Source organism: Phacochoerus africanus, chromosome 3, assembly GCF_016906955.1.
Source record: "Phacochoerus africanus isolate WHEZ1 chromosome 3, ROS_Pafr_v1, whole genome shotgun sequence".
NCBI lineage: Eukaryota > Metazoa > Chordata > Mammalia > Artiodactyla > Suidae > Phacochoerus > Phacochoerus africanus.
In genome coordinates this window covers 194,637,468-194,659,935 of record NC_062546.1, presented here as the reverse complement: position 1 = coordinate 194,659,935, position 22,468 = coordinate 194,637,468, and the positions used below count along the sequence as shown (strand labels likewise).

General features: G+C 42.9%; 2 protein-coding genes across 2 annotated transcripts; both read right to left on the bottom strand.

Moving 5' to 3' along the window:
* Positions 1 to 12,834: 12,834 nt before the first annotated feature.
* Positions 12,835 to 13,167, bottom strand: LOC125122001 (small cysteine and glycine repeat-containing protein 6-like). The gene has a single exon (XM_047770263.1). It carries the CDS (start codon positions 13,165 to 13,167, stop codon positions 12,835 to 12,837), a length of 333 nt encoding a protein of 110 aa, XP_047626219.1.
* Positions 13,168 to 21,236: 8,069 nt separating this feature from the next.
* On the bottom strand, positions 21,237 to 21,569 carry LOC125122353 (small cysteine and glycine repeat-containing protein 6-like). The gene has a single exon (XM_047770537.1). The coding sequence runs from the start codon at positions 21,567 to 21,569 to the stop codon at positions 21,237 to 21,239; it is 333 nt and encodes a 110-aa protein (XP_047626493.1).
* Between the last annotated feature and the right edge of the window lie 899 nt (positions 21,570 to 22,468).

Here is a 22,468-nt window from a genome sequence, read left to right as displayed (position 1 = left end):
TTGGACCACAGGGGGACCCCTGACTATTCTGAGTTTTGACTGAACAGGGCTGCCCCAGCTGTCGTATGTACAGTGCCCAGGGGAAAGCAGACATTTAAGCAAAGCCGATGTGTGTAGATCTGATATTAGCCTGACATTCTCCAGGGAAAGGACACGTGTGCTTCATCCTTCTCTGAGCTCAGGGCCTAAAAACAATCAGTGCCCATTGGATGTGTAATAAATTGAGCTGAACTTAACATAACTCCCTGAAGTTTGCCTCTAGGCTCAGAATTTCTAGTTTCTATGGAGATAAAGGAAAAATTGCTAACCTAATGATAACGCTTTCCATTCCAAAAAAGTCTTAAATTTCCCTCAGAAATTGATTGGCCAGGGGAGTTCCCGTCATGGCTCAGTGGTTAACGAATCCAACTAGGAACAATGAGGTTGCAGGTTCGATCCCTGGCCTTGCTCAGTGGGTTAAGGATCTGGTGTTGCCGTGAGCTGTGGTGTAGGTCACAGATGTGGCTCAGATCTGGCATTGCTGTGGCTCTGGCATAGGCCAGAGGCTACAGCTCCAATTAGATCCCTAGCCTGGGAACCTCCATATGCTGTGGGAGCAGCCTTAGAAAAGGCAAAAAAAAAAAAAAAAGAGAGGGAGAGAAAGAAAGAAAAAAAGAATTTGATTGGCTAAAGAACAAAATATGGCATCTATTTGATTAAGCACACTGACAATTTTTCTGAAATAAAAATGCCCCAGAAATACCTGTGTGCTTAAAATCTAAATTTGAGATTTTAGTCACAGGTGAAATCTAAACCTAGGATTGTGACCAATTAACAAGCTATGATCCTTATCGTAGAAAGGAATGGGAACACATGACATTGCCACTTCGCCACTTCCCCGTGTCCAGAGGCTGGATGGTGACCATCAAAGTCCATGTTTAGATCCAACTGGGCACCCCTCAAGCATCACCTGCACCGCTGAGAACCCTGGGATTTTGATCCCAGCCATTGCCTACATCAAAGAAGCAATAAAGTCAAAATCGCATTAGCATTGCCATCATTCATTCATTCATTGACTCATTCACTGAAGCCTTGTCGATCCCATTGGCCACGTTCTATAAGCCAGGCCTGGGAGCGCTCTGAGCTTCTGGACATTGCCAGGCACCGTTACACTTTCGGCCAATGGCAAATCGATCTCAAGAGGGAGCGTGAACACCCACTGTATTTGGTTTCTATTGCTGCTGTAGCAAATGACCACAAGTGTCGTGGCTTCAAGTACAAATGTTTTATTGTTCAGACCTAGAGCTCCAAATTCTAAATGGGTCTCATTGAAGAAGGTCAAGGTGACAGCAGGGCTCGCTCTCTCAAGGCACCAGGAGGAGCTGTTCCCTTGCCTTTTGGGACTTCTGGAGGCTGTCTGCATTTCTTGTCTTAAAGCCCATTTTCAGCGATCACCTAGATTTGACCTCTGCTCCCAACATCACGCCCCTCTTCTCTCCTTATAAGAATCGGTATGGTTACATTGGGTCAAGTCAGATATTCCAAGATTCTCTCCTTCTCAAAATCCTCAATTTACACACATCAGCAAAGTCCCTTGTTATCATATAAGGCAACATATTCACAGGTTCTGGGGAGTAGGTTCTTGATGGGGGGGTGCATTATTCTGCCAGCTACACTCACCCAACACACAAGGTATACCAAGCACAAAAGAGACCCCATAATCATTTGTAGACTGGTCCGTGTTCTACAGAAAATTCTGGCAGGAGAAATGTCTTCATCTTGTATTGAATATGCAGATTCCTGGCAGCACCGTTGTAGGAATTCGGATCTCTTAAGCCTTGAGCAAAACCCATGAATCTGCATTTTAACTAGATTCTAAAGTGACTCCAAGGCAAAGGACCACTGGACAACGCCTGAGAAATATTAATCTAGCTATTAACAAATGCTGTGAAATATTCTATATAACTGAACCTAGAAGATTAACTAGATTTAAAATCTCTAAGGAGCTGCTTCTTCTGGGAATTTATATTACTGCTTTTTAAACAACAGCCACCTAATTGACCTATTCTGAATGATATATTAATTTATCTTTTAGAGTATAGACTAATTTATTTATGGCTGTGAAAGCATTTGTTTAAAGAGCTCTACAAATACAAGGAATTAGTCAGCTGCCTTGCCGGCAATTATTAAATAGATTACAGGGCATCACCTCAAAAGGAAGGGAACAGAGTTGAAAGTAAACCTTCTGTAGTGGCTCTGAATTTAAGCCTAAGAAAATGTTTAACAAGCGATTTGGGTTATATAAACAATAAATTTTCCAGCACTGTGGCTCTTCCCAGCATTTTCCTAGTTAAGGGCAGCATATTATCCTATTACTTGAAATAGATAAACCAGGCAGTGGTGCCCTTTCTCCAGCTAATAGGAAATAACATATTAAGAAGCAGATTATAGAACAAAAAATTATATTATCATTTCATGAGCTTTTGCTTAATTCTCTTCACTCAAATTCTGATAATAATAGAAGAGGAAATTATTGAGATAACTTAGAGGAGCTTTATGATACAGTTTTGGGGACTTTTTTTTGTCTTTTTAGGGCTACACCCACAGGTAATGGAGATTCCCAGGCTAGGGGTCAAATTGGAGCTGTAGCTACTGGCCTGCACCACAGCCACAGCAAAGCAGGATCCGAGCCGCGTTAGCAACCTACACCACAGCTCACCACACTAGAGGGTTGCCGAGATTCTCAAATCTCCCACTTTCCCAGAACTACCCCCAAATTCCCAGAGAATTAGGACTTTCTTCTCCTGCACCATCTATTTTCTTTCCTTATCTAATCTTTCCCTATCCTCCAAATATAAACTGATTTTGTCTTTCTGAACCTCTTTCATTCTCTGCTCTTGGAACCGGCTGGCCAACTCAGAAACTATGGGGTCGAGGACAGGATGTCATATAGACCCCTGGCTTGCTTTTATCTATAAGATATATGCGACATCTTATCTAAGGTACCATGCACACATACATGTACCATGAAGATCCCACTTCAGTGATTTTACCTTGAAACATGTAGGATGCCAGGGGCTAAGTGCAAAAAAAAGAAAACATAGGTGCTTCTACAATATCTGTTAATTTTTTTTTGTTTTGGGGTTTTTTTTTTTTTTTTTTTTAGGGCCACATCTTCAGTATAAGGAAGTTCCCAGGCCAGGGATTAAATTAGAGCTGTAACTGCTGGCTGACCTATGCCACGGCCACAGCAACACAGGATCCAATCTGCATCTGTGACCTACGCCACAGGTCATGGCAACACTGGATACTTAACCCACTGAGGGAGACCAGGAATTGACCCAGCATCCTCACAAATACTAGTTGGGTCCGTAACCCATTGAGCCACATCAGGAACTCCTGTTAATATTTGATTTTAAATGCACACAGAAACACGCATCCATATGTCTTCGACAAAATATCTCATGCTTTTCTGAAGACAAAGAACAGTGGCTAACAACCGTGTTAATCATTTAAGAAGCTGTTTTCTCCACCGTGAAAGCAGAGCCTGGAAAAATGGCTGTAAAGGTGCTTTACGGTCAGTTATGAAATTTTGCCCTTTCTTGGTCTGATGCACTTTCCTCTCCTATGCTGTGGGCTGAAGGGTCCACAGGGAGGTTGGATGATTATCTAGTGTGCTATTAGCCCTTATTTTGCATAACTGTTATTTAAGCAAATTAACATCCTTTGCACTGTCTGTGTGTCCCATCCTGTGAATTTCCACTGTGGCTCAGCAGGTTAAGAGCCTGACACAGTGCCCATGAGGATGCGGGTTTGATCCCTGGCCTTGCTCAGTGGGTTAAGGATCCAGTGTGGCCACTCAGATCTGGTGATGCTGTGGCTATGGCATAGCCCAGCAGCTGCAGCTCAGAGTCTACTCCTAGCGCAAGAAATTCCATATGATGCAGGTGCAGCCATAAAAAGAAAAAAAAAAATCCCATCCTGGATGCCAGCCTTTGCCCCTCATCAATTGGCATCATCAAGATACGGTCCAGCAGCCTGTGCACACCTGCATGCGAGGAGGCATCTGCACGCCATGCTGCAGAAAACTGACTCTGTCTACGGGATTTTCCAAGTGTCTTCACCCGTAAATTTAGGTTCTGGAAATAGGATTAGTGTTCACCGAATTCAAAACATGTCAAGAAATGTTGTGATTAGAGTCTCAGCCAAAAAGTGGCCAAAAAAAAAAAAAGAAAATTGTCTTTGGAATGGAGAATTAGCCATGTGATTGGGAAGCTTCACTAGTAATAAGCTATTTTAAAAAACTAATAAAGCTATATTTTTCATTATCAAAAGAAGCCACTAGAAAAGTTATTTTTGACTAGTGTGAAATTTAAAAAGAAAAATATATATTTTTCCAATGCTCTTTTATTTTCTAGTCATGGCCACTTTGTTCCATAAGATTTTCTGTTTCAAGTGCAGAAGGAAGAATAAAAGAAGGAATAATTAGGATAGAAAAGATAGTGTGAAGTCAGGAGTGGGTCTCAGACCAAAAATAAAGGATGCTAGGAGGTCTTAATAAGGGATTATGAAATTTGGGTTTCATGTCTCCAAAAGCAGTGTACTCAAACAGTAAATCAGTAAAAACTGGTGAGAAAATATTGTGGAACTGTAATTGAGATTTTTTTAATTAATTAATTTATTTATTTATTTTAGCTCCTTGCCTGCAGCATATGGAAATTCCCAGGCGAGGAGTCCAATTAGAGTAGCAGCTGCTGGTCTACACCACAGCCCCAACAACACAGTATTTGAGCCGCGTCCATGACCTGCACCACAGCTCACAGCAACACTGAATCCCCGACCCACTGAGTGAGACCAGGGATCGAACCCACATCCTCATGGATATGAGTCAGATTCGTTTCCACTGTGCCACAATGGGGACTCCCGTAATTTGGACTTTTGAAACAGGTCACAGGGTGGGAAGAGAAAGAGACAGGTGGATCAACTTTCCATTGGATCTCAGAATGAGAGGCTGTGGTATGCCTTGGGGAAATTCAGCCAAACCATTTTTCTCGAAGTTTATACTAGTTAGCAAGTATGGCCTTGCAGGAAGGTAAAGTGATAAGAGAAAAGAACAATTCCACAATAAGCAAAAAAGATATCTACATTGAAGGAGAATAATGGACATAGATCATTGAAAACACAGCTTATCTGAATGTCCACCAAGTATGACCGAAGATTTATCTCTGGACACGAAAGGAAAGCTGGTCATCAATCATTGATGGTGCAGACGGAGTTCATCTCTTCCGATATCACCTAACCTACTTCTTTTCAGCATTACGCACAATGTACTGTTTCGGAGAATTACTGGGTCCATTTTTTTCACCATGCATCAAATAAAATAGGTGGATATTTGAAGGAAATGCACACAGAGGAAGGTTTTTCATAAAGTATGCACTTTTCCTGCAGGAAGAAACCTCTCAGGGTGGATCAGTAAAAACCAGAGAAGTTACACTCTGGGAAGCAACAGCAAAGAAAAGTAAATGAGCAACAGTTTTCTTGGCTCAGTGCAGTTGGCTTTTGTTGATTGTTTATTTTCTTCCTTGCTTGTTTATGTTCCACTTTATTTCACAAAGGACTTGAGATGGCTTTCAAAAAACACACAGAAAGATAAATAGTTGAAAAAGGAAAGGCAAAGGGAAAATATAGGTATATAAATCAAAGCTAAAAGGAGAGGGTAATACAGAGAAATATACATTAATCAGTTCTCCTCACCGCTAGCGTCAACTCTAGGCTTTCTTTCCATCAGGCAGGCAGAGAGAGTTATGAGACCCATTTAACAGTGTGTCTTTAGTATTTAAGTACACACTTTTAGAAAGTTTTTCAAAGCTTGTTCAGGAAATGACTTTTGCAAGGAGGAGCACTAGACTGAAATCCTTTCTCCCAAAACCACACTAATTGGTTCCTTCATGGGCCCCCAAAATAATCATAAAGTTGCTATGTCTTCCTCATTTTAAAATAATTTCTAAAATAATTTTTACAGTGTCTATATGTATCCATATAGTAATATGGAGAAGGGTCTTATATGTTATTTAAATTTGCATTAAGTTGTATAATGCTACATCTTGCTTGACTGACGTCATTCCAGCTCAGAGTCCTGGAGAGTACAAGCCCCAGTGTTTACAATGACCTACAAAGAGAAAGAAAGAAGGAAGGAAGGAAGGAAGGAAGGAAGGAAGGAAGGAAGGAAGGAAGGAAGGAAGGAAAGAAAGAAAGAAAGAAAGAAAGAAAGAAAGAAAGAAAGAAAGAAAGAAAGAAAGAAAGAAAGAAAGAAAGAAGGAAAGAGAGAGAGAGAGAAAGAAAGAAAAGAAAGAAGAAAGAAAGAAAGAAAGAAAGAAAGAAAGAAAGAAAGAAAGAAAGAAAGAAAGAAAGAAAGAAAGAAAGAAAAGAAAGAAAAAGAAAGAAAGGGAAGGAAGGAGAGAAGGAAGGAAGGAAGGAAGTGAGGGAGGAAGGAAAGAAGTGAGGAAGAAAGAAGAAGGGAGGGAAAAATTCAGCTTCAGGCAGAAAGAGACAGCATTAATAATTACTATCTCATAACTGACTTTGTTTCATATAGAACCCAACTCATTCATCCTCTCCCAGATTATTTTGAAACAAATCTCATCCATTATGTATCATGTCATTTCAGAAGTCGTTCTAAATGTATTTTATCAAATAGTTCTAAAACATAGAAGTCTTTGTAAACTAAATTATCACCAAAAATAAGGAAAAAATATGTATATATGTGAAGCTGGTTGTTTTGAATCAGGATCCAAACGAGGTCACATATTGCAATTGCTTAATATATTGCTCAACTGTTTAAAAAATTATAGCCATTCTTTTTTTTCCCCTTGTAATTATTTGTTGAAGATACCAAGCTGCTTATACTGTGGAATTCCCCACAGACTGGATTTTTATTATTATGCCTTCATGGTGTGATTTAGCTTATTCTATCATGCTCTGTGTCTCCTATAAATTGATAATTAGGTTTTCAGCTTGATCAACGTTAAGTTCCATATTTTTATAAGAATGTCCTAAGAGGTTTGTGCACGTCACCCGGTAGCACCTACTATTGGTTTTCTGTCATTTGTGTTTTTTATCAGCCATTGATATCGACTAATATTGATATCAGCCATTGATAATCATTATTCAAATCCATCATTTCATTACACGAGGAAAAATGATGATAGTCTAACTTTGTCATTTTTTTTTCTATTAGTAGCTGGAATATTTTTCTATTAAGAAAAAAATCCCCTTGTCAACAATTTGATTACCCTGAGATTCAGCTCCTAGAGTAAAGGCAAAGTAAATGCTTATTCACAATGTTCAGAATAATCAGTTGTTTCCCTAGCACCTTCCAAAATGTGGCCAAGGTTGTTTTTGTTTTAACTATGGTTGTGAACTCATAAATTTAAACCTAATTAGTATTTCAACTCATTGCTATCACTTTCTCATTGATACTCAAATTGGCTTCTATTTGGCCAGGGGGAACCTCTCTAAGTAGTTTCTTAAATTCTCTTAATAGCCCTGATTCTTTTTAGGGTTAGGTCACTGCCCCAGGAGTATTCATGGCTGGTGGGCGGATCACTGCTTTTTCTAGACCTTTTCAGTGTAGGAATTTGAAACTCCACCATGAATGCATACCGATACTTCTCATTTAAAATAAGGACTGCAGAGGTTTTACCAACTGGACTTATCTCACATAATATACACTCTCTTCTATACCCAAAGTTCCATTTTCCAATTTCCATCAACATAAAAACGCGTTTGTTTTATCCCATAGCACATACACACAACATTCAGCCCAAAAATACCACACTATCAACAAAAGGAGCATCCTCAAACACCAGCGTTTTTTGGGTTTTGGGTTTTTTTTGGTTTTTTGGTGTTGCAGTTCTTTGGTCCTTACAGACCATTTCGCTAGAGACACAGAAGTCAAATTACTGTGCTTTGAAGTCACTTGTTCCTGTGCGGTTATGCCACCTACTCAATTCACACTTAAGTTCATCTGTTTCATTTTACTTTCAATTCTTAGGGATTTTTCTAATGTCAATTGTGTTGAATAATTATGTAAAATATTCGCATGGTTCCAAAGTCAAACGCACAAAACAAGATATGTTCAGAAAAGCGAAACTTCTGTTCCCTCTTTTCTTCAAGTTGGGAATCAGTTTTTTAACACTTTAACTTACTTTGATTTTTCGAAAATTTTAAGCAAATACATACATTTTAAAACACCCCTTTTATCAAATATCCTACCCAATTCCATAAAACACTTAATTTGAGTGGAGTCGAGTTCCTTGGTGGCCCATCCGTTAAGGACTTGGTGTTTTCACTGCTGTGGCTCGAGTTTGATCTCTGACTCTGGCCTGGGAACCTCCTCATACCACAGGTGCAGCCAAAAAAATATATAAAGCACTTAATTCTATACTTATAAATTTGTGTTGGAAAACAGAAAAAAAAAAAAAGTGAAAACTGCCCTGATCATTTTATGACACAAGTGTAATAGTGATTCCAAACTAAGGGTCACACCATAGAAGAAATGTGTAGGAATTTCACTTATAAAATTCACTAGTTCAGTAGACAGAAAGAGAAAATCTAAAATACTACCTCAATTTATGCCAAAAAAAAAAACCTATCATAAAATTTGAAAACTGTTCACAACGTTATAATTAACCATACTTCAATAACACTTTTTTTAAAGGGAAAAATAGCAAAAAAAAAAAAAAAGACGGGAAAACTGTTTATGGTTTATGAAAAGAATAATCTTTCCCACCTAGAAATATTCAGATAACTTATAACAAATACGATATTTATTAAAGAGACTTTAGCTATATTCTGCTTATTATTAGAAACAAAATAAGGATACCTAGAAATATTAATAGAACCAACTGATAAATCATTAGATCTAAGAAGAGAGCTCAGAAAGGTGGCCAGATGTAGAATCAAATGGAAGAAATCGAGAGCAGTTCTTTGCAGACCATCCTTAAATGTGGGATACTTAACCCTTGGTTTAATTTCCTAGCACTGCTAGAACCAAGTATCACAAACTAGGTGAGTGAAAAAAATAGACATCATTGTCTCACAGCTCTGGAAGTCCAAAGTCTGAAGTCTGAATGTTGGCAGGGCCATGGCTACCTCTGAAACCTGTAGAGGAAAAAAAAAATTTTTAACAGCAGCATCTGCCGCATATGGAAGTCTCTGGGCCAGGGGTTGAACTGGAGTCACTGCTGCATGCCTATGCCACAGCCATAGCGACACTGGCTCTGAGCCGTATCTGCGACCTAACCTGCAGCTTTCAGCAATGCCAGATCCTTAACCCACTGAGGCCAGGGACTGAACCCGCATCCTCATAGATACAATGTCAGCCACAGTGGAAACTCCATATGGAGGAAACTTCCTGCCTCTTCCTGGCTTCTGGTGGTGTGCTGGCAAAAATTTAAAGGTTCAGGAAAAAAAAAAACAAAACCTGTGAAAAGTAAATGCCCCCCCCCCCTGCGCCTACTGTCTTTTAGCCACTCAATTCCCCTCCTTGTCATTATATTGGGTATCTTTCTAGAAATATTCTGTGCATATACAGGCCCTTGGGATAACACACCTTACCATTCTGTTCCTCCCCTTGACTTTCATCGAAATTACCTGAAAGTAATACATAGACAGCAGCTTCATTTTTGCTCATGGCTACATTTTAGTCTTTTTCCTCTATGTACTATATAACTTAACTTCTTCTGCTGGAGCTTCAGATTCGCTCTAATTTTTTCCAACCACAAATAATACCACACATGTCATTTTGTTACACACGTCATTTTGCCCCGTAGGAGTATATCACAGGATGCATAAATTATATTTGAAAGCTTCCTAATTTTATTCTTAGAAGTTAATTTCAATTCTAGTTTAGGGCTCCCTTAATACTGTGTGTTCTGTTCAAGCTATTCCACCTTTGTGGGTTTACAGTAAGAATAAGTGTAATGGGAGTTCCCCGGTGGCTCAGCAGGTGAAGAATCCAGAGCTGTCACTGCTGTGGCTCAGTTCACTGCTACGATGTGGGAAGAGAATGAGTACACCGTGAAGAGGATCAGAGCGATGTATGAGAGAATGTAATGTGTCTTTTATTGGACCACTCTTTTAAGTTGTTATCCATTTAACTCTACACCCTACAGAGTGAAACCACCAACCTCAGAGGAAAGGGTCGGCTCCTCGCTGAATGGTGGCCCGTATTTAATGTAAATTTTATTTTATTTTTCATTTTTATTATAGTTGATTTACAGTGTTCTGTCAGTTTCTGCTGTATAGCAAAATGAGCCAGTTAAACAATATACACACACACCTTCTTTTTTTCACATTATCCATCACGCTCCAGCACAAGTGATTCGATAGAGCTCCCTGTGCTATAGAGCAGGATCTCACTCCTTATCCACTCCAAATGCAATAGTTTGTATCTCCTAACCGCAAACTCCCAGTCCATCCCACTCCCTCCACCTCCCCCTTGGCAACCACAAGTCTGTTCTCCAAGTACATGAGTTTTTTCTCTTCTGTAGAGAGGTTCATTTGTGCTATACATTAGCTTCTACATATAAGTGATATCATATGGTATTTGTCTTTCTCCTTCTGACTTATTTCACTTAGTATGAGCGTCTCTAGTTCCATCCATGTTGCTGCAAGTGGCATTATTTGTTATGTTTTTTGTTTTTGTTTTTGTTTGCTTTTTTAGGGCTGCACCAGTGGCATATCGAAGTTCCCAGGCTAGGGGTCAAATTGGAGCTATAGCTTCTGGCCTATGCCGCAGCTACAGCAACACCAGATCCGAGCCACATCTGTGACCTGCACCACAGCTCATGGCAATGCCAGATCCTTAACCCATTAAGATAGGCCAGGGATCGAACCTGTATCCTCATAGAACCTAGTCAGGTCATTAACTGCTGAGCAATGGGAACTCCCTATTGTGTTCTTTTTGTGACGGAGAAGTATTCCATTGTGTATATGCACCACATCTTCTTAATCCATTCATCCGTCATTGGACATTTATGTGGCTTCCGTGTTTTAGCCATTGTGAATAGTGCTTCAATGAACATATGGGGGCACATATCTTTTTCAGTGAAGGTTTTGTCTGATTTTAAATGGACTACCTTTTTCAGTTTCCCACATCTCTTAGAAAGAAGAACAGAGGTCACCATTCATTGTTCCATCACTCTATCCATCAGCTCAGGCCACCACGGCAAAATATTGTAGACTGAGTGGCTTACACAACAGATTTATTTTCTCACAGATCTGGGGGCTGGAAGTCTCAGGTCAGGGTGTCAATACGTCAAGGCCTGATGAGAGTTTTCTTCCTGTTTGTGGACAGCCACCATCTCGCTGTGTCTTCACGTGGCTGAGACAGAGTTCTGGTGCCCCTTCCTCTCCTTGTAAGAGCACTAATCCCACCATGAGGCCCACACCTTCAGGACCCCATCCAAACAAAATTAACTCCCAAAGGCCCCATCTCCAAATACCATCCCACTGGGGGTTAGGCCTTCTGCACGTGAGTTTGCAGGCTACAGTTCAGTCCACAGCAGTCACCCTTGTTACCTTGCCTATTTGCAATGCAGACATTGCCCTCATTTCTTGGATGTTGTATGTGCCCACATGTACTCTTGCTGTTCCCACTCTGCCGTTGTTTCAAGTCCTTTGTACCTGTCCTAGGATTCCTGACATGGCTTTGGCTTTTCCTATGCACACGTTAAGTTCTGCAGGTTGCGGCACGAACATCCCTTCTCAAAAAACCTTCACTGTCAGAACTCCACCAGTAGCAGCTCTGTGCTTTAAGGACGTTACTTAACCTCTCTGTGCCATGTCCCTAACTATGCAGGGGGCATAATAATAGTGCTTCTAGCAAAACACGTACATTCTTTGAGGAACGCCTGGCTTTTCAGGGGCAACGTGAATGCTGCCGTGGTAAATGATAGGCATCTTCTTTTCAGGGTATATTTCTATTTATATTGCTATACTCTATACTTAGGTCAGCCGCATGGTGTGCTTGTTCCCATACATGTCTCGAACTTTCCTACCCTCGATTTGTTTGCCCTTCTTCCAGAACATCCGCCTCTAATCATCTACACTTACCAAAACCTTACTAATTCTTCAAAACACATCTCAAAATGCCATCTCTTTCTTGAAGCTACTCAACCCCTTACATCCAACCAGAAAGAGTTCCTCCTGTCATGACACGTGACGTCATGGCCTTTTGGCACATTCATTATTGTTCTGTCTCACGTACATGGTTATTTGGGCATGGCTGGAGTGTAAATCACTCCAGGGCATAATTAGTTGTGTATCCTTGAAAGCCCCAGCCCGTAAGACCATCCTGAATGCCGGTTTAATAAAAATAACTCTAAGGATTAAATAAGGAAAACAGTTCAGACTTTATTTTTGTATTTTATTAAGAGATTTTGAGAACTCCATCTAGAAAAAAACTCTATGGCCATAAGAAGGACAACGTATTTATGGTAAAGACAGGAAGACAATACATAGACAAAAAATAACAATTTTTTTTTTAAAAATGAAAACCATTACCTCATTTTGCTGAGCTCAGGAATCCAGATGTTCTCCATCTTCTTTCTTGGGTCACGTGAAGAAAATATCCACGTGACCACCTTAAAAAAGGAAGGCAGCTGTGGTCACCATTACACCCATATCACTGAACATGGAAAAAGTTACTTAAACTCAGAGCATGAGAACCAAAGAGGAAAGCGTCAGAAAGCCCAGGTGACAGGGCAGCAGCACAGAGCAGGTGAATGGAGGGAGCAGAGCTTTAGCAGTGGGAGCGAGCGGACGCCGCCACAGCACCTGCTGACCAGCCGCCTAGGAGCAGCACTGCTTCTTGCAATAGCTTTTCTGCTGGCAGCAGCTCTTCTGCTGGCAACAGCCCTTCCCACAGCCACAGCCACAGCCACACGAGTTGCAGCTGCAGGTGCGGCGGTAGCAGCAGACCACGGGGGTGCTGCAGCAGCCCCCACAGCAGCCACAGCAGCAGGGGCAGCAGCCGGAGCAGCAGCCCACCCGGTAGCATCTGCAGCTGGTGCAGCTGTTGCAGCCGCCACAGCCACCACCGCAGCCACCGTAGCCACTGCTGCAGCCACCGCAACCACCGCAGCCTCCGCAGCCACCACAACTTCCACAGCCACAGCAGCCCATGGTGTCGGTAGAGAGGACTCAGGAGAGGTGAGGAGACTCAGGAGGTGAGGGGGTCTGATGTCACCTTCTGCTGGCAAGGCCCTTTTATACCATCTTCAGGAGCTGAACCCAGAATCAACAGCCAATGCCTGTGGTTGTTTACCCAACTTCCTATAAAAGATCTCATGAGGCTTCTTATGCCCTTCCTCGTTGAAGGCTCGCCCAGTTAATATTGCTAATTTTAACCTTTAGCTGTCTCTTAAATCTATATTTGGATGAGAACACGCTTATACAAATCTTTGTGCCCCTACAAACTTAAATCTCAAACTTATATTTTTACCCCCGGGCCTAGGACAGTGCTTGGCCCATTTTAAGTGTTCGATACCCAGCTGTTGAATTAAATAAATGCCTACAATATTTAAGAACAATCTTCTTAACTTCTTTTTCTATAACCATGAGAGTCTGAATCTAGAGCCAGGCTAAAACAAAGTCTGGTGTTTCTGCATAAGCTTCTTCATCATCACAGGTTAGAAAAAGAGATGGTTTTTCTCTCTACTGGGATTCGTTACTGACCCCTAAGTCACAAAAACCTCTTGGAAGAATAAGCGAAAAATCAGACCCAAAAGAGAAAGAGCCCATACCCCAAAGGGTAGCATATCTTATTGTGTATGTCATTTTAAAACACAACTGTGGGAGTTCCCGCTGTGGCACAATGGGATCCGTGGTGTCTCTGCAGTGCCAGGATGCAGGTTCGATCCCCAGCCCAGCACAGTGGCTTCAAGGATCCAACACTGGCGAAACTGCAGCTCAGACATGATCCCTGGCACTGGGAACTCCATATGCGGTAGGGCAACCAAAAAAAGGAAAAACAAAACAGGCTGTGCTTTTTTCTGGCTCCCAGAGACTCTTTGTTCACAAGAAGATTTGCTTGATCATTAAAAATTACACCCTGAAAAGAGTATGATGACAGATGCTAAAAATATAAGTGTGTGTAGCCTCCTCCTAAGCCATCTGCCAAGAGTGAAATTCCTGCTTGCTGTTTGTCTGTTAAATAATTGGGAAAACAAAAATAAGAGAGATTTCTTCCAGTGGCCAGCCTTCTCTTGCGCTTCTCCACACTTAAGCCCTGTGGCCAGCCCAGCGTTTCAGCCCAGCCATGGCCCAGGAGAATGTTTATTTGAAATGCTTGGTCTCCATCTAGCTGACTCTACCTGTCTGGTCGTCTCCTGCACCAGGTAGCCTGCAGGTGTCAGTCGTAGTCCAAAGAGGTGTGCTCTTGCTTGAATGTCTTGAGCATTGATGCCTGCCCAGCTGGTCCTGGGGCTCTGGCCAGCTCAGGGGAGGAGGGGACCCCTCCTCATCTCCTTCAGGACTTTCATGGCAGCCTCTGGATCAGAGATGCCCGTGCTTTGGTGGGTCTGTGCTTCTCTCAGGAGGTTGGTGTCTCTGGATTGACAATTGGCATCTCTTGGATGTGTTAACCTTTTGAAAGCTAGAGAAGGAAGCTTTTAAAAAAAAACTTTTATTCAAAAATTCATTGGAGTAGAGTTGATTTACAACGTTGTGTCAGTTTCGGGTGTAGACCAAAGTGAACCAGTTATACGTATTCACATATCCATTCTTTTCTCCCATGTAGGTCATTACACACTATTGAGTAGATCTCCCTGTGCTATACGGTAGGGTCTCATTAATCATTTGTTTTATACAATAGTGTGTATGTGTTATTCCCACCCTCTCAATTCTTCCCTCCCGAAATGGTTTGACCTATGGTAACCAAAAGCTTGGTTTTAAAATCTGTGAGTTTCTTTCCATTTTTTTTTCTTTTTAATTTTGTTTTTCATTTTATGGCCACACCTGTGGCATATTGAAGTTCCCGGGCTAGGGGTTGGATCCAGGCTAGAGCTTCACGCCTTTGCCACAGCCACAGCCACGTCAGATCCAAGCCACATCTGCGACCTACACTGAAGCTCACAGTAATGCCAGATCCTTGACCCACTGAGCGAGGCCAGGGATCAAACCAGCATCCTCGCAGATACTGTCGGGTTCTTAACCTGACTGGCTGAGCCACAAGAAGAACTCCTGTTTCTGTTTTATAAATAAGTTCTTTTGTATTATTTTTATTAGATTACACATGTAAGTGATGTCTGATATTTTTCATTCTCTGTGTGAAGCTTTAAAATGCTCTCCTTTTATCTACTTCTCAGCAACCAGGAGGAGTCTCAGTTCTCCATTCTAGGGACCCAGCCTTGTGGAGAAACTCAGCTGCACACAGGGGAGCTCCCGCATCCACATTGGGCATGGGTGAGATACAGGCAATGTTCTGGGTACCTTTCCCTATGCTTCGGCCATCACTCTTCTACTTCTGAACTGAAGATCTAACGCACAGCTATTTCGCTGGTAACAGAAAATTCAAGGTTTCCCAAGGAGACTGCTGTGCTAAAAATAGCAAGTTATTGTTGCAAGGATACTCAAGAAGGAAGTAAATAAAAGGTCTTGTGAGAGTCTTCCATGGAAACTGGGCTACAAACAGGGGAGGTGGGGATCAGTATTTAAGGGCTTCCCCAAGCAGAAGGTGGCATCACACCTCCCTCACCTCCTGAGTCTCCTCCTCACCTCTCCTGAGTCCTCTCTACCGACACCATGGGCTGCTGTGGCTGTGGAAGTTGTGGTGGCTGCGGAGGCTGTGGTGGTTGCGGTGGCTGCAGCAGTGGCTACGGTGGCTGCGGTGGTGGCTGTGGCGGCTGCAACAGCTGCACCAGCTGCAGATGCTACCGGGTGGGCTGCTGCTCCGGCTGCTGCCCCTGCTGCTGTGGCTGCTGTGGGGGCTGCTGCAGCACCCCCGTGGTCTGCTGCTACCGCCGCACCTGCAGCTGCAACTCGTGTGGCTGTGGCTGTGGCTGTGGGAAGGGCTGTTGCCAGCAGAAGAGCTGCTGCCAGCAGAAGCACTGCTGCAAGAAGCAGTGCTGCTGCTAGGTGGCCAGACTGCCTTCTGGGAAGGTGCTGCAGGTAACTGCCTCCTCGGTAAGATTTTCCTTCCTTCTGCCCATCCTTCCTGCTTTGACTGTCACAAGGGTAACACGAGTTGGGTGTCCACCTCCTCTGGCCCCTGAGATCCTGCCTCCAAATGAAAAACACCAACCCAATCCTTCTTCTCCATCCATCGCCAAGAGTGGGAGCCCAGCAACATGGAGGGATGATGTTTTCATGCTCTACTTTCTTGAAACTGTACTGTTGAAGTGTCTCCTTCTGTTTCTTTCCTCCTCTTCCTGTGCCTTCTGCATCCTGTATTTCTGCCACTCTTTTCTGATTCTGTAAACCTAAGACAATTCTTTTCCTAATAAACCACATACAATTGGTGCGTCCAACTTGCAAATATCTAATAAATGACACATATAGGAGTTAACCAAATAAATCGTGCGACATACAGCTCATAGCTCTTACGTGAGCATCGAGCACATTTTGGTCCCAAACCAGCATATCTGTACGAGCATGTGTACAACACTGTTGTTCTGTATAAAATGGCACACGGTATGTTCCAAACAAGGACCAACTGCGCTGATGTGCTTCACGCCACACAAATGTCCAGGCCTTTAGGTAGAGCCGGGTCACGTTTCCACGAGACCCCACGGTAGGGCTGGGTGATGTGACGTAAGGGCTGGCTCCACTCCCCACCCCCACCCCACTCCCTGTTTTGGGCTGGAGTTTTGTCCCTCTGGCAGTCTCTCCCATGCTACCCTGTGCCTCTGCACCCTCCCACCTTGGATTGTCCTGAGAGATTCCCAGGGGGCCAGGTCACAGAGCCAGGCCCACGTCCCTACTGCCACATTCCTCCACTTCCAGTCCTCTCACCACAAAGCCCCTTTGCTGCCTCTTGGGGTCCCTGCTCTGCAGGACTGGGGCCGCCCTGCTGGCCCACTATGCTCATACCTTCCCCCAGCCCGGCTCCCCTTTTCCCTCCTCCAGCCCAGAGGTGGAGCTGGGTCTCGCCTTAATTCCTCACAACCTTTCAGGTCCCATATTGTAACCAAGCAAGTCTCTAGTAAAAGTTCAAGGATTTAAAAAAAGTGACTTAAAATCATGACCTGAGTTCTCGTTGGGGCTGAGCAGTAATGAACCTGACTCGTATCCATGAAGACATGTGTTCAGTCCCCGGCCTTGCTCAGTGGGCTAAAGATCTGGCGTTGCCCTGAGCTCTGGTGGAGGTTGCAGATGCGGCTCAGATCTGGCATTGCTGTGGCTGTGGTGTAGGCTGGCAGCTGTAGCTCTGATTTGACCCCTAGCCTGGGAACCTCCATATGCTGTGAGTATGGCCCTAAAACAAAAATCATGACCAACACAGCCATGCTCTTCACCCTTGGGTGCCCTGTGTCCCCTCACTCTGGGGCCCCAGCCAGCCCCCCTCCTCCCACAGAAATGCCCTCAGGCATCTTTGCTCTCCACAGAGTCCAGGCACAAACCACAGTTAGACTCCAATGAAAACAGGATTTGCCAAGTAAAGAGAATGGGTCAAGCTTATTTGTTTGGCATCTCTATGGCAAAGGCCCACCCACCACCACTTGCATTTTGGCAGAGACTCAAAGGCAAACCGAGGAGTGGGAAAGTCCTCTTGTGGGATAAGGGAAGGATCCAGGTAGGTCCTGATGGGAGGCTGTTGTCTTGGGGAAGCTGGAGGTGGCCTTTGACAAGTGGGGCATCCTATGTGATGGCTTAGGGGTGCATATTTGGCTTTCTCTGGCTCACCCTAAGGTGAAAGAAGCGACCGAAATTAGGGAAGTTGTAAGTTATTAATCACGTCCTGGGCATTTGGGGCCAATTGTGACAAGAGTTATCATTTGACTTCTTGCACCCTTGGCTAGAGATAAAGGTCTGACTCCTGGAAGTCTGCTGTGAATAGTAGGCTGACTGCCTGGGCTGAATGTATAGAGAGCCATGCCCTGAGCCTGCGTGCAGCACAGCAAGACCAACACAGGGCTAATACTGAACTGTTCACTAGCTCTAAAGTTTTATATACACACACACACTATATATATATTATATGTAAATATTTTTGTATCATGTATATGTGAATATTTATATAAAATATATAATATATTGCTTATTATATATTTCTGTATTTTGTTATATTTCTGTATATTATATATAAATATATATATACACATATGTATTTGCACATGCATTTTATATATGTATATAATTTATTTTCCTGCACTTTTAAATTATAAAGTGGGAAATTGTATGCATACGCAAGCTAACATATTTGTTTTACCACTTGTAATATTTAAGAAATGCTCATTCTTTGTAGAAAAAAATCTATATTTAAGATGTATTTACTTACTCTGCAGTTATAAAAATGACTCTTGCAGGCAAGTTTCTAGCTGCCAAGGATGTTCTGAAAGTAATAAAATATGCTAATATAAAGCTTCAGTTGGGACCAAAAAAAAAAGCCTGAGGATAGGAATTTTTATCTGTTTTATTCAGTAAAGTATTCTTGGTGCTTAGAACAGTGCCTAGCACTTTGTAGGCACCCAGTGAATATTGGTAAAAGGAGGGGATATGCCGTACCTTTAAACTAGTATGTTGCTGGTGCCTATGTTTGATTTTGCCATTATCCTCAGGAGTGAAAACTCTACCACTCAGATCTACGGCCTCTCCTTTGGTGCAGGCTGGCTTCCAGTTTTTTGCTTATTTGGGGGTAGCTTACCGTGCCAGGCACAATGTTTGATAGAGTTAGTGATTGCCATGTATATGCAGAAGCAAATGCATCTATTCATATTATCATCCTTTGATGCACACGTTAATGGGGTGGCTGGCAAGTCTTAACAAGTAATGACCCCCTCCCCCCAGCAGGCAATACCACCCTTCATGGTCTAGGACACGTGAACCCAGACCAGGGCCAGGCAGGAAGTGTCCATTTTCCCTTGAGCCTTAGGCAGTGCTCCCAGGACCTCTCCCTGGAAGCTTCCCCAGCATTGTGATTTAGGGTGCGCTTTTACCTGGCCTCCTGCACCAGCCTCCTGCGGTTCTCTTCCATGCAACACTTCTAAACTGTCTCCTCCCTTTGAGATCTGCCAGGAGGAGACATGGAGGGCAGGACCTCTGTGGTTCCCCACCCCCCATCAACCAGAAGGAGTAAATCACCCTCTGCACCCCCAGGGCAGCTGCCTGACCCCTAGGGCACTCTGTGGCCACTTTCTTCATGGCTTCCTTTCAGGAGAGGGCAGATTTAGGTAGAAAATCCTAAGGTATTTGTCCTTCTCTTTCTGACTTAATTCACTTAGTATGAGAGTCTCTAGTTCCATCCGTGTTGCTGCAAATGGCATTATTTTTTTTCTTTTTGTGGCTGAGTAGTATTCCACTGTGTATATATACCACATCTTCTTAATCCATTCATCTGTCAATGGACATTTAGGTGGATTCCCTGTCTTGGCTATTGTGAATAGTGCTGCAATGAACATAAAGATGCATGTATCTTTTTCGATGAAAGTTTTGTCTGGATATATGCCCAGGAGTGGGCTTGCCGGGTCATATGGTAGTTCTATATCTTGTAGTTTTATATCTGGAATCTAATATACCTAGGCACAAATGAATCTATCTACAGAAAAGAAACTGATGGACTTGTAGAGCAGACTTGTGGCTGCCAAGGGGGAAGGGAAGGGGGAGGAAGTGGGATAGACTGGGAATGTGGGGTTAGTAGATACAAACTATTGCATTTGGAGTGAATAAGCAATGAGATCCTGCTGTATAGCCCAGGGAACTAGATCTTGTGTTTTCACATGGTGGTAAAAATTTGGTGCCCTCAACCCTCCTTGTGATGGAATGTGATGAAGGACAATGTGAAAAAAAGAATATATATATATATGTGTGTGTGTATATACACATATATATATACACACACATATATATATCTCATATACATATCTCACTTTGCTATACAGCAGAAATTGACAAAACATTGTAAATAACTATAATAGAAAAATTAAAATCTTTTTAAAAAGTTAAAAAAGAAAGAAAATCCTAAGGGCACTGAATTTGAAAGGTGGTTTAACAAATTGTGCACTGTAGGTAGTTTCACCTTCCAGGGACTCTGAGAGATGTGGTTGAAAGGAACCCGTTGTAAACTTTTTATTTTTATCTTCCCATAATGGTCCCTGAGAATAGAATATAAGCAAAGTGGGTAGTGTTTTGGTAACTCACAACTCTTCCTAGTAGATTGTTTTCACTTGTGACCACACTAGTGTTTTCTGACCATAATCTTCCAAAAAGACAGTTAATTCGTACTGGCAATGAAATTTTAAAATCTCATTAAATTGAAATTGGATTTTTAGATTATTAATAAGACCAGACTAAAATAACTAGGACCTAAACAATCACATGTTCCTTTAGGTGTTGAATTTCACCTGGTTATAGACACTGAGATCAAATTCTGTTGGAAAAATTGACCTAGGAGTAGCCAGAAAATGATGTAGTAGGCATCTGTTGAGAGAATGTTCTAAGAATCCTTTTTCCAACTTATATGAGAGGACGGTTGAGGGCACCAAATTTTACCATCGTGTGAAAACCTATCAGAGACAGATTATCCATTAATTACTCTGACCCCATCTCAAACACACATCAGGAGGTCTTACTCACTTTGATGGTTTAGTGGCATCTTTGGGTGAGACACATTTAAAGAAGGAAAAAAAGGAGATGTTGATGAGTCTTTGGATGCTAATTTTATGTGGTTTATTAGGAAAAGAATTGTCTTAGGTTTACAGAATCAGAAAAGAGTGGCAGAAATACAGGATGCAGAAGGCACAGGAAGAGGAGGAAAGAAACAGAAGGAGACACTTCAACAGTACAGTTTCAAGAAAGTAGAGCATGAAAACATCATCCCTCCATGTTGCTGGGCTCCCACTCTTGGCGATGGATGGAGAAGAAGGATTGGGTTGGTGTTTTTCATTTGGAGGCAGGATCTCAGGGGCCAGAGGAGGTGGACACCCAACTCGTGTTACCCTTGTGACAGTCAAAGCAGGAAGGATGGGCAGAAGGAAGGAAAATCTTACCGAGGAGGCAGTTACCTGCAGCACCTTCCCAGAAGGCAGTCTGGCCACCTAGCAGCAGCACTGCTTCTTGCAGCAGTGCTTCTGCTGGCAGCAGCTCTTCTGCTGGCAACAGCCCTTCCCACAGCCACAGCCACAGCCACACGCGTTGCAGCTGCAGGTGCGGCGGTAGCAGCAGACCACGGGGGTGCTGCAGCAGCCCCCACAGCAGCCACAGCAGCAGGGGCAGCAGCCGGAGCAGCAGCCCACCCGGTAGCATCTGCAGCTGGTGCAGCTGTTGCAGCCGCCACAGCCACCACCGCAGCCACCGCAGCCACTGCTGCAGCCACCGCAACCACCGCAGCCTCCGCAGCCACCACAACTTCCACAGCCACAGCAGCCCATGGTGTCGGTAGAGAGGACTCAGGAGAGGTGAGGAGGAGACTCAGGAGGTGAGGATGGTGTGATGCTGCCCTCTGCTGGGCATGCCCTTATATACCACCTCTGGGGACAGGAGAGGGAAGACACATGACTGCTTCCCTGTTGCTATTTAGCTCCCTTGTCATGGGAGAATCTCATAGTGTATTTAATTGGCTCCCCCTTTTGGAATGTCAGCTGGATGTATTAGATGACTTGTTTATTTTTCTAAGTCAAATGCCCTAAAAATCCCAATAAGGGCCTCTGGAAGCCATGGAAAATTCAGTGCTGTCAACAGTCACAGGCACACAAGGAAGGCCCACATAACACAACGTGCTGTGCTTAAAATGACATCTGAGGAACAAATAAACATGACCAGGAGGCTATTTCTATGTACAGCCCAGAAGTTCTCTTAGCAAAAACTAGATAAATGAAAGGGGTCTCAGCCTCAAAAGTCACTGCCAAGTGCAGAAGCAGCCCTGATCCCCTCGCCAGAGCTGTTCACTGGGAAACTGAAACTCTTCCTCCCCACCACATGGCTGTAAATCAAAACACTGTGTTCCATTGTTTCATAGACTCACGTCGTGCGATGGCTTAGAAAGCACACACAAAGCTTTTAATGGCTCATCCTTTTCTGGTACAATTTCTATTGCATTTAAACCAAGGCAGCATTTCCTAAATTGAAAGGAAAATAAATTGGAGTGTTTGAAGAGTTTTTACCAATTGTTATCTAAGAAGAGAATCTTACATGCAGGATCATGACCCACAATGGCAGATAGATGAAGAGGGATAAAACAAAAGCAAAAAAGATTAAAAATTAACACAGATACTCCATCACCTCATACCAGTTAGAATGGCCATCATCAAAAATTCTATGAGCAATAAAT

What these genes read in the sequence shown, in the direction of transcription:
- LOC125122001 (XM_047770263.1), bottom strand. Translation starts at nt 13,167, where the DNA reads ATGGGCTGCTGTGGCTGTGGAAGTTGTGGTGGCTGCGGAGGCTGCGGT.
- LOC125122353 (XM_047770537.1), bottom strand. Translation starts at nt 21,569, where the DNA reads ATGGGCTGCTGTGGCTGTGGAAGTTGTGGTGGCTGCGGAGGCTGCGGT.